Source organism: Corapipo altera, unplaced genomic scaffold (assembly GCF_003945725.1).
Source record: "Corapipo altera isolate COAL_440 unplaced genomic scaffold, ASM394572v1 60, whole genome shotgun sequence".
Lineage (NCBI taxonomy): Eukaryota > Metazoa > Chordata > Aves > Passeriformes > Pipridae > Corapipo > Corapipo altera.
Window position 1 is genome coordinate 3,031,836 of NW_020884912.1, and position 11,904 is coordinate 3,043,739.

Here is an 11,904-nt window from a genome sequence, read left to right on the forward strand (position 1 = left end):
ACTATGATGTCCAATGTTTAGAGACTGAGCAGGCTTTCTGGCCATGCCACTCATCTATGGTGCTCTTAGTTTTATTCACAAAGAACAAGCTCTTATACTTGTATAATTGAGCCAAAAGATTTGTATAGTTTTGTGACCATTGGTCTCCTCCTTGACAGAGTGCTTTTTTCAATTAGCTGTAGATAAGTTAATAAAGCATAAACTGATCTGAAAACACGAAAAACTTCCTCTGGACTGTCCACAGACCATAATATACTAGGTTAAATTAGCTTTTCCCATTTTATCTCACCATGTTTGACAAGATCTGAGTCAACTGACTTAGCTTTATTCTCTTAATTGGTAAATGAGGAAGGGAATAAATCTCCCAACTGGACCTTTGATTATTTATGGGTGACAAGCTGAAACTGAGGCTTGTCTGGGAGGAAAGACATGGAGAAACTTCATCTGGGCATGGAGAAGATTTGGTTTCCAGAGAAGTTCTACCTCATCCTGTGTCTCTGAAAAGAACAAGTATGAAATACCACTATTAAATGTAACCTGGTAAAAAGTTTAGTATTAAGGCAAAGTACTTTGACATCACTTTTTCTTTTTTTATAATGCATGTGCAAATTCAATAGTTAGAGCAAAGGGTTAAGTTCTCCAAATGAACCTTTTCTCAGCAAAGCATCATCACATGAAGAGAGTTTGTCATGCCAATATTAATGCCCCTTATGGCATAAGGAAGCAGATAGATTGTTTTTTGCGGTTGGGTCCTGTGGGCAGTATTCTGATTTCTACCATTCAGATGATCTGCTCTTCCCCACCACTATGTCCACTGTTGGAAAAAATAGCCAGGCAAACTGAAATAAACTCTAAAATGCCTGACAAAGCCACACCATCCTATAAAAGATTATTTTCTTCCTGAGCTTTAATTCAATAGCCGTCTTCATTGGTCAGCACAGGCTAGATTTGTTGCAAAAACAGATTTTAGCAATGGGCTTTTCTGTTTGTCAGAAAATCTTGCTCTGTGTGCTTGGTGAAGGGAATTGCCTTCAATCACAGTTCATTTTTATCAGGTCTGACTCTTAGGGGAAGGAAAAGGGCACTTTTGCATCTCTCCAGTAGATGAGGGGTAGAGGGGGAAACAGATCTCAGACCCTGTGGGAGTCAGCAGCCCCTGTGGCCTCCTTCACAGTCACTTCAGTTGCAGATTTGTCTGCTGAATGTAGGCCCTTGAGCTGCTGCATAGCCATCGCTCTGTCCTAATGGATGGAGGCAGAGCCTGACAGGCACTTCTAAGGGAAATAAAAACCCAAAGCTGTGCAGAAAGAGCACAAGGGGCCTTTTCTTTAGAAAAACACTTGCAAAATCTATCACTTAGGACTTATCAAGGCAAAGGTAATTGGTGACTGGGTCAGTGGCTGTTGCAAAAGCCCTGTTATGGGCTCATGCTACTCATACTAGTTTAGATTTCCTTCACTGAGAAAAATTCCTGGCAGACACGAGTTTTCAGCATCCCACAGGAAGGCAATGGCACACACCTTGCACCCATGGGAGTGTTTGGCCACAGGAACCACCTTGCATGTCCCTTCCAAACACTCATGGTGAAACCCAGTTATGAGCTACAAATATCACAGGTCTGTCAGAGGTCTTGACTTTGGGCTTGGGACTCGAGCCAGTTCTGCTGAGTGCCACCTCTTCCATGCAGCTGAGTTCCTCCAAATCACCCCCTCTGGTTTTTTATTCTTCAGTATCTCTCTTCCTGCCAGTGCCCCTGGTTTTCTTTTCCCTCATGGGCAAGCCAGAAAAATGGCTATTTTTCTGCTGGATTAGTGTGTTGTATTGGTTTAACAAACGATACAGCTGGGTCAGAAGGGAGGAGGAGGGCAGAGGAGCACAGACTTAGGCAATGTAGAGGGCAGGAAGCCAGGCATCCCTCTTTTCTTCCCAAGTGAGATCAGTCACTGTAGGTAACTTTATCCAAGGAAATGTTTATCTCTGTTACTTTTCATATTTTAAGTCTTTATGTTGGTCTTTCTCTCTCTGATAATGTTATCTATTTGATTCACTTTTAATATACTGTTTTGAGAACAAAATGAATTTATTTTAATGTCTCTCATTTATATATTTATGAGTTTATTTGTCCTTTGCAGGCAGCCATTCGAAAAGAGCTTAATGAATTTAAAAGCTCTGAAATGGAAGTTCATGAATTAAGTAGGCATCTAACAAGGTAAGCTGAGATTAATTTTTTAAGACTATAAATGAATACTGTTGTTTTCAAAAAAACAAACAGCAGCTGTTTCTCCAACACACACTGAACACACCGTGAGGTCTAGGCAACGTTTAGAATTACAGGCTGTAAAAGAAACACACAGATGAATACATTCTACCCCATTATGTGGCATTATGCAGGTGCATGCCATCTGTTTAACGAAGTGTCACCTCCTTTTATTTGTGGAATAATCATGCTCTAGCTGTGTATCTGTTCTTCTGAGATCAAAAGGAAGTAGTGTTGGTGTCTGAAGCAGGACAAGGGACTCTTGCAGAGCACACAGGAAAGTATGAATGAGCACACACTAAACCCTGCTGAGTGTAGAGCTGTTCCACACCGCACACATCCCTCCCACAGATCTCTCAGTCCTGTCCATGTCCAGCCATAGGCAATGCAGTGGGGAAATACCAAGATCCACATTATAAGAGAAGCACTATTTGTTACACTTTTGGCTTTTTTCAGTTATAAAGGTAGAGACTGAATGAATTATCCATGAGCCCAAACCAACCACCTTCCTCTCTGACAGGCTGGGGCTGAGGAACGCTGGGAGGTCAGGGCACATGCCCCACACAGCCTGTGCTGAGTCTGCTCTGGCTTTGGTGCCAAAATGAGCCAACTCCTGGCATTTCAGCTTCAGTCAGGCCTTTGCAAATCAACCTTTTAGACTTTAAAGACAAGTGCTAGGTACTGAAGACAAGGGACAGTGAGATCTGGTGCAAAACCAGATCTGCCCTTGTATTAATGCGTTCATCAGCTCGGTGCTCATGAAAAATGCAGGCTATACTTTTAGGAAAAATACAGAAAAGCTTAAGGCGAAATTAATTTTGTATTAGGCGATTTTTAGGTGTATGAATTAATAATTATATTAAAATTCACCACATGTATTATGCATATATTCCCTAGCAGAAACTATTTCCCTTCTTCTTCCTAGCATGTGCTAGACTGGTTGCACTGAGGTCTGTAGTAATGGAGTGCTGCTAGAGACAAGCCAGCTGCTTCTGAGCCATGAGGTCTGGAAGAAGCTTTAGGGTGTACAATTGGCCTAGATCCATTGACCCCAGTGACTGAGCCTTTGAGGGACATGTGGCTCACTCCTCCAGGGGAGAGATGACAAATATAGAAAGGATGAAGAGTCTACAAAGAGTCGAGCACCATTGAGAGCTCCATTGAATTCCATGAGGCCTTTAGCATCCCACAACACACAGACTTGGTTTAGTTTTCCAGAAGTATCTCCAGCTGCTTGGTTTTCACAGGCTTCTGCGCAATATTTTCCTTGTCTTACAGTGTTGGGCTGAGCAGTGACCCTTTTAGGTGACTCAGTTTGTATCTGAAAGACACCAGCTTGGACTCACTAAGTCTGGGCCAGGCACACACAGAGCCAAAACTAATATAACAGAAATTGGAATAAAGGTTTGCCTGAAATTGAGTAGGACTTAGAGGTTAGACAAGTGGCTTTGGGAAATACACACTTGAAGGAAGCATGCTTAAACAAAAGAAAGTAATTCCCTTAAACAAACTTAGATAAATCAGCACTATAAAGTCATTAGCAAGGTAATGAGCTATTCATGTCATTAAGCAATTGCATGAGCTGAGCATAGAATGTGTCACTTTACTAGCGGGACACATTAATTAATTCATAACAGAGTAAAAAAATCAAAGCTTAAAAAAAATATATTTGCAGATCTGACAAAGCCAGGCCTCCTGACATGCGGTGTCCTTGCAGAAAGGGTGGCCATTTTAGCTCCATTTGTCTCTTTAGCCTCCAGCATTTAGGAATAATTATACTTAAGCTGTATGTAAATTTTGCTGTCTGAAGAGCACAAGGTTTGTCTGAACCAGGCAATTTTTGTGGAATGGTCTGAAAGATAACTAGATGATCTGCAATCACCCACTCAGGGATCCCATAGGATGGACCCAAAGAGTATGAATGTCTTTGGTAGATTTTGGTGCAAACAGCTTATACCTATGAACTGTGAGTCTGGCAAGGACCAAGGAAGTGTGAGTGTCTGTTCTGGGTCCTCAATGCCATCATAGCTGATGCCAGTGCTGCAAGAATTGAGCTGCCTAATGGTGTCACTGTAGCAATTAGTTTTCCTATATTTTTTATGTACAATAAACATGTGAGGATATTGTCTTACTGTTTCTCTCTTTTTTTTTTTCCCTTGGGTTTCAGGTTTCATAGACCGTAGCAGATCAATTCTACCTTACTACTATGCCATCTTCAAAACATAACTAAAAGGAACCATAAGTGCTGGTATTATTCACTTCCCTGTTACGTACAATGTAAATCTTCCGAACTGCCTTTTTAAAAAAAAAAAAAAAAAGAGTAGAAAAATAAATATAAAAAAAAGGAAAATTGTATTTACATGTGATGAGTACTGCGGCATCATCAGACCTGCTGGTTCAAGCTTCAGTAACAGAAAATACCCCTGGTGGGAATTGTGCCAAGACTTGGCATCTATGTATAGGACTTTCCCGGCATGTGGATTTGCCATATATGTTCAGGCCCAGCTGGTGGTGCAACCATTTTGTCTTCAGGCAGCCCTCATCCTGACAAGCCTCTGTCATCAACTCCAGAGAGCCCTGAGATGGTGTTCAGGGAATCACTTGGCCTGGATGAAGTCTCCAAAAGATGAGCACCTATGGCATTAAAGCACTTACACCAAACACTCCTTTCAGGCTGCGAGCACCTTATAAGAATGGTGAAGGAGCGAAACTACTCTATAGGCCAGCTCATCTGTGAATATCATCTGACTAGAAAGCCCTGGAGAAGTTTATGTCTAGTCAGAAGACGTTGTTTGGCTTCCAAGCAGAAAAAGGTATCACCTCTAGAGAACAGGACTCCCTGCTGAAGGCTGCTTCAGTCTCAGCAACTGTTTGTTTTTCATCTCTTTCAAGTATAATTTTCTAAACCCAGTTGTGAACCAATTGGCAGTAAGTGACAAGAATGTTGAGGACAAGCAAGCAAAAACCCATCTCTTCATGGTCACTGCATGGCATTCGCTCCTTTTGTAGTTTGTCTTTACACCCAGGCCTTGTGACTGAGTGAGAGCCGATGTGCACTCAGGCAGCAAGAGAGGCCGGGATTCTCCACCGGCTCTGCAGAGGGACACGTGACAGGAGGAACTGGGGGTTCGATGAGGGATAGCTATCCTCTCTGTATCAGGTGTTTCAAGAACTGATCCTAAACTCATTCTGAGCAAAGCATGACCGATTGTGTTACCTGGCCTAACAAAAGGAGTCTGGTGCATTCTTATGGATGGTGGGACTTGTTACTAGTACCCACAGCTGAGGCATAAGGACAGCAATTCAGAGGTGTTCTGAATTTATTGGTTCTAATTTTGGTTTTAATTTATTTTTATTATAGTGGTTTAACACACAAACTGACCAAGTAAAGCTCAGAGAGCTGGTCACTCTGGGCCTGGTTTACTTGCCAACTTAAGCGTGTGCTCTACAGTAAGTAAGCATGCACACAGCCTCACTGCATTCAAGGATATGTCTGACAGGCTTAACTGAAGCTGAACACATTAAAGTGCTTTTCTGAACTTAGGCCATCACCTTCCAGAATCAAGTCCTTAACTAGGATAATGCCAGCAAGCTGGGGTAAACATTGTCAGGATTCCTTTCCAGCTCTTACATGAAACTATTATGCCATTGTTTTGGGACAGTGGCCCAAAGCACTGTAGCAACACTACTGTAAGAAGTTCCGGATTATTACTTCAGGACACCTTTTTTCTTCTGTAATAGCAATTTGCTTTGACAGTTTGAACCGAAAGGCCAAAGTTTTTTACTACAGTATTGTTATTTCTATTATTTTACTAATTTTTTCTTTCTCACTGTCTTCCACATATCTGTCCTCTCTTCTGTGCTCCCTGTCCACCTCCCCAGTGCCATGCTAACATTGCCCTTCACGGATCACGGGCTGAGAAGCCTCTTGCACATGAGCATTTAATGGCCAATGCAACACAGTGCCAACACTCCTGCCTCTTCTCAGGCCTTGTCTCATTCTTCTGGTTGCAGGAGTACAGCAATAGGACCTGTGTAGCCCATGGAGTGGTTCTAGCATCCAGGCTGCCCAACAACCCTGGCAGCAAGGCTAATGCACTCCATCTATGCTTAGTGGTGGTACTCAGTGCCTAGTGGTGGTACTCAATGCCTCACAGATTTGCTCTCTATCTGAGACAAGTGAAAGCTTTTCTTTTTCATCCATGGCCATCCTTGCAATGCTATGGATGATTAGCTATTAAATAAAAATTGGCTGTTGTAGGATAGAAGATCAAAGGAAAGTAAAAACCAGCTGGTTTCTGGTGCCTCATTTTTGAGGCATCATGCCTCAGACACTTCCCAGATTGGGTGATGATTTCTGAAGAAATACACAGTGATCGCTATATCACCAGCTCACAGTTGCTTGAGACACAAGTGCATCAGTGGTGAAAGCCTTCAATGTGCAGTGTTATCAGCTCAGGGCAGCAAAGGCAGAGCACTTACCGTACTAGCCAGGAATACACTGCTTTGGGGTAATTTTCATTAAAAACTCGGGTTCATGTTTTTAAGTTCATTCACATACACATGCACACAAGACTGCATTACAGCTTTCAAAAAGGGAAAAAAGCCTCTGTGCTTTTGACTACACATACACTGTATTAGGAATGGGCTTTGCAGCACAGCTGTTCTGAAGAGCAACGAGTCCATATGTTCCCAGTATAGATCTCACACCTGGCCTGGCATCATTAGCTTAGAAGTTCACTGTGAAAGGGAAAGGACACCATTTAAGCAGCAGTGGGGGCAGAAATCCCAGGACTCAGTAGGCTAGTGAGAGGGAAGTTGTCACACTCAGCCTTGCCCCATGATTTATGCTGTCCGCAGGGCAGCCTCACACAGCCATGCTTTTTTTTTATTCTTTTACCTTTTTTCTTTTTCTTTTTTTTTAATAACTATGTTAGCTCCTGGCTGAGCAGACACCAGGACACAAGCGGAAGAACTGCCATATTCTGCCCATTTGCAAATGGAGCTCATTACTGAAAAGGTGGAAGGGGAGGAGAAAGAAGCCATACAAAGTGTTTGGCACTGCCATAAGCGTTACAGAACTGACACTTCATCTGCTTTTAGCTTCATTGGGTCTGGGTAGTTTGTGAAGGTAACCTTTGTCAAGGCATCCTTCAACAGCCTTTCAGGGCCTGACCACGGCAGTGCATCCTCAGTTTGCACACCCACCTCTCTGGCATCAATGGGAAGTTGCACACAGACTGGGGAACAGCTAGTCCCTGGTTTTTAAATCTGTTTTTTTGAGCACTTGTCTTCTCATCTGTGAAAGCCATCTCTATCATGGTAAAGTAGCTGTGATTCTGTTGAGGGTAAAGAAAAAAAAAACCAAAATAAACACTCATGGTATCTCTCCCTTTGACCTGGATGATGTGTAGGATGTAAAGATGATTGCATTCCTGCTAAGACTGTTACCACCAGTCATCCTCATTCATATGAGGAGGAGATTAACAGTGATAATAAAGAAATTACATCAAGTTTAGAGAATAGAAAAATCAACATGGAACAAAAATGGCTATTCCTATCATCCATCTCCAAGGCTTATAATGGAGATAATAATCCAGAGCCAAGGAAGAAAAATGTTTTGGTTATAATCCACTGAATCCTGAATTCTTAAAATGTGCAGCTATTGTGACATCTGTTCTACATTCTATGGAAGGATGAAGTAGAAATGGGGAGTATGGGGGCCTGGGGAGATAGTGGGTATTGGAAAAGCAATTCCAAAACATCTAGGCAAAAAAGTTTTGATTGTTTGGATGTGATGGTGAGGAAGTCCAATAAGTGGCATTACCAGGAACCTGGTGACGTAATTCTGACTCAGAGGGAAGGTGAGTGTTGTGGTTTTTGCCCACCCTACACCCCACTGTGTAGGTACGTGCAAGCTGAAGAAGTTCGAGGCTGCAAGTTTGCTGGGATGAGGCTCAGGCCAACTTTTCTGTCTAGGCAATTCCTAGTGAGCACTCTGGGCATTATCAGAAGAGAAGGAAGGGGGGAAAAGAACATAATAGACTTTCAGCTATTTTATGTTAACTGAAACCATTCAGTGAGTCCATTACACAAATATATTTTGTCCTAATCCATGTATAACCTGTCAGCACTTTGCCATCACTGCAGCTACTCACCAAACTCACCCTTCATTACTTCTGTAGTGCCACCTGTGCAGTGCAAACACTATAGACCGAGAGGGGGGGAGCACTTCCAACATGCACTCATAAAAATGGATGGGCGAGGTGGAAACCCACAGTTAGACATACATGGGCTCCCTAACGTGCCTGCAAATAAAATCACTTTGTATAAATAGCCATGAGAGATGACTAGGCTAATAAAAAATCAGGAAAGAGAAAGAGGACAAATTATTTTTCTTAGGTGTTCAGTCTGCTCAAGCTTGGAACAACTTCTGTAAACAAAGAGGAGGTGACGGGCACATTACCTGCCTTCCCGTGTGTCCCAGTTACTCCTGCACCAGTTGCATTTTCCAGTTGATATCCAAGTGTATATATATAGTTTGTCTTTGTATAGGAGTGAGTGTGGTGGCTGTCAATCGTGCTCTTCCAGTATTGTAATTTAACAGATTATGGCTGTATGAAAATGATGTAAATAACTAGAAAAAATTAATCTGGATCTCTAATGTCCTAGTTTTTGTACATACTGAAACTGCATGGTATTTAAATTATTGTTTGTCTCTGATGTATGCAGTTTCTTAAAAAAATTCATTTAAAAAAAAGCATTTTCGTGCCCGTGTATTTTATCACCCTCTATCCCAGTGACTGACAGTGTAACACATGGATGCAGTCAAGGATACAGCCCTCCTGCTGCCAGGCAGGCTTGCCCACCTCCATGGGGAGCAAAGCAGAAGAGTGAGACTTACCAGAGATGATCAGTGGAACGTACTGAATGGGCCACAAGCGCCATTGCTGAGCTGGATCAACAAAGGTGTGCAAAGGAGGATGATGGCATCTCTGCTGCTCAAATTGTACCCAACACTCTGCTAATGAAGAGCAAATCCAACAGTCTGCACAAGACACACACACACACATCCACAAACACAACCAAACCCCACCTGTCACCACAATGTTGTTGGCACAGGGAATGCTGAGCCAGCTGCCAGCATCAACGTGCAGCATTTGCCAGCTCTGCTCTCCCTTCCCTGTTCACAAGCCTTTGTCCAATAGGCAATATCTGGTCGTTAAAGAAAATGCCAAGTAGCACTAGCAAGTGCTGTTGCTGTTCAGCAGAGGAGCCTTTCCTGCACATCTATATTGCCTTTTCATCTTTTTTTTTTTCCCTCTTTCCCCTGAGTAGCTTCAGTAGTTGCACAGCATTTCAGGTTGTGACAAGCTGAAGCCTCTGTGTAGTGAAGAAAAAACCTACCCATGAATAAGTACATACCTTCAAACAGGCTCACTGGCCTCCAGCAGAAAGCATTTAAGGTAACAGCTCTGCTTAGGCTCTTCAGTTTTTGTAACTGATGGTGCAAAAATTCTGACCCTAAAGCAACAACTGACACCCAGCATCCTCACAGTAACTGGCAGATGGGAGCAGTTCCCCTTCCCTGACACAAACGTAGGCTTCCAATTCCACAAAAATTGAAGATCTATGTATTTTAACTGACCAAATTCTGTTCCTTTCCTTTGTTGATAAGGAGACACAACATCATCAAAACTCTGGTACGGGCCTTTTTTGTTTGTTTTCATTTGGGTAAGTTTTCACTGAACTCCTTAAAATCCTTGTTTGTATGCATTTCCATTCTCACAGCCAACGAGTTTGTAGCTATCCAGTGAGGCTTGCATAAATAAAGTAAACAAAATCATAGTTTTCTACTAAAGATCTCCTTTTCCCGCAACTAGATATGGCTTCCACAGCAGCAGTACAATGTGGTTTGGTTACATACAGTAATTTCTGTGATTTAACAAGAAAAATTTTGGTACAGGAAATATGAAAACACAGCCCAATCTCTTGCGCTGAGACCTCTACAAAAGGGATGGGGTTTTATGTTTTAATGGAAGTTTTTCATAAAACCAGTCTGAGTGAAGAGATGTGTGTGCCTTCAGTGAAGTCTATGTAATTACTAGCAATCAAATTGCAATCCAATGCCATCTTCAGGCAGGAAAGCAGAGGAGGCTGAAAAACCCAATTCTCCATTTAACAGACACACCTGGCTTGCTACCATGCTCCTCCTGGACAGCATAAAGGTTAATAGAAAAGAAATAGCAAAGATAACCCCTTCCTCGTATTAAGTACTTAGCCAAGGATTTCAGTGTGAGGCTCAACTATATGCAATTTCAAAACAATCTGTGTCTAGGAGTCCGTAGTAGGTAAAAGAGCAAACTTCAGTGGGATTTCCCACTAAAAGAAGTGCCAAGCTGGACACCACAATTATTGAGCTGGTTTAGTTCAAGAGGTCAACTGCAGGCTGATGACAATTGCTGGAGGCACAGACCCAGGCTTCCCAAACAGTGGACTCTGCTCCAGGTTGGGACTTTAAAAGTACCTTGTCTCATGTTCCCCCTGATTGCCACATGCTGGGGACAGTGAAAGCTCCCACTGTGCTCTTCTGCTCTCTTGGTAAGCAGGTCTCTGAGCTGAAGCATTTTGCTCCACTGAGCATAAAAGCAACTGAGCAATCACCAAAAATTAACTGAGCGTTAAGTTAGCCAGATTCATACTTCCAATCTTTTGGGAATTCAGTACATTTTCTGCATAAACGGATTCCCTCATAAATCCACAGTGAAAGTCTGTGAATGGATCCATTAAGAGACACACAAATGTCTCTTACCAGATTGGTGAAGGAAAAACGGACTTAAACCACAATATCTTCTCTAGAGAACTCCCCTCCTTCAGGATAGCCCACAATAAATAATGCACTCTGCATTAGTCACATTCCTGCTCCCTCTTTATACATAGAACTGAAAAACCTGCACACAAACTTCAGCTGGACATTACAGGGGAGCAGCATTTGAGGATCCATCTAACATACAATGAGATGTTTAAGTAAAATTGCTGTTGGTCATGGAAACACAAAGATTTTTTTACTGTGAGGGTGACCAAGCACTGGCACAGGTTGCCCAAAGAGGTGGTAGAGCCTCCATCCTCGGAGACAGTCTCCATCTTGGAGACATCCTTGGAGCTACACGGACATGGTTCTGGGCAACTGGCTCTAGGCAGCCCTGCTTGGGCAGGGAGGTTAGATCACATGGACTCCAGAGGTCCCTGCTGGCCTCAGCCTTTCTGTGATTCCGTAAAAGTTGATCTCTCTCTTCTGTGCAACTAGTAATTGGAGGAACACTCACTGGCAAGTCTGGAAGCAGTAACGCTGACTGGCATTTCTAATCCTGATTCAATTCACCTCTCTTCACAGAATATGAGTTATTGATTCCCCTTCAGGACTGAAACTGCTGAACACCTTCAGTGTCATCGGTGTTTGTTTTTTCAATGACCAAGTAATCCGCTGTGTAAAAGTTTGGATAATGCACCTGTACCTTTGGGGTTGTGTGAATTAGCAGTGCAGCCTGGGGGGAAAAAAATCTTCAAATAGGCAATCTCTCAGACTACACCTGTGGCCATTATTTGAGAAACTTGTGCACTGCACGTTACAGTGCTACTGTTCACAG

The 11,904-nt window shown here is 42.6% G+C and overlaps 1 protein-coding gene across 7 annotated transcripts in view; it reads left to right on the forward strand.

Annotated features, from left to right (window-relative positions):
• PHACTR1 (phosphatase and actin regulator 1) overlaps positions 1-9,017 on the forward strand; it is a 303,990-nt gene extending 294,973 nt beyond the window's left edge. For all 7 annotated transcript variants that reach the window (XM_027654036.1, XM_027654034.1, XM_027654039.1 and 4 more), the window contains 2 exons: positions 2,133-2,209; positions 4,425-9,017. In XM_027654036.1, the coding sequence (XP_027509837.1) occupies positions 2,133-2,209; positions 4,425-4,440 (93 nt within the window). In that variant the 3' untranslated portion in view covers positions 4,441-9,017. The remainder of the gene's footprint in view (positions 1-2,132; positions 2,210-4,424) is intronic.
• The last annotated feature ends 2,887 nt before the right edge of the window (positions 9,018-11,904 follow it).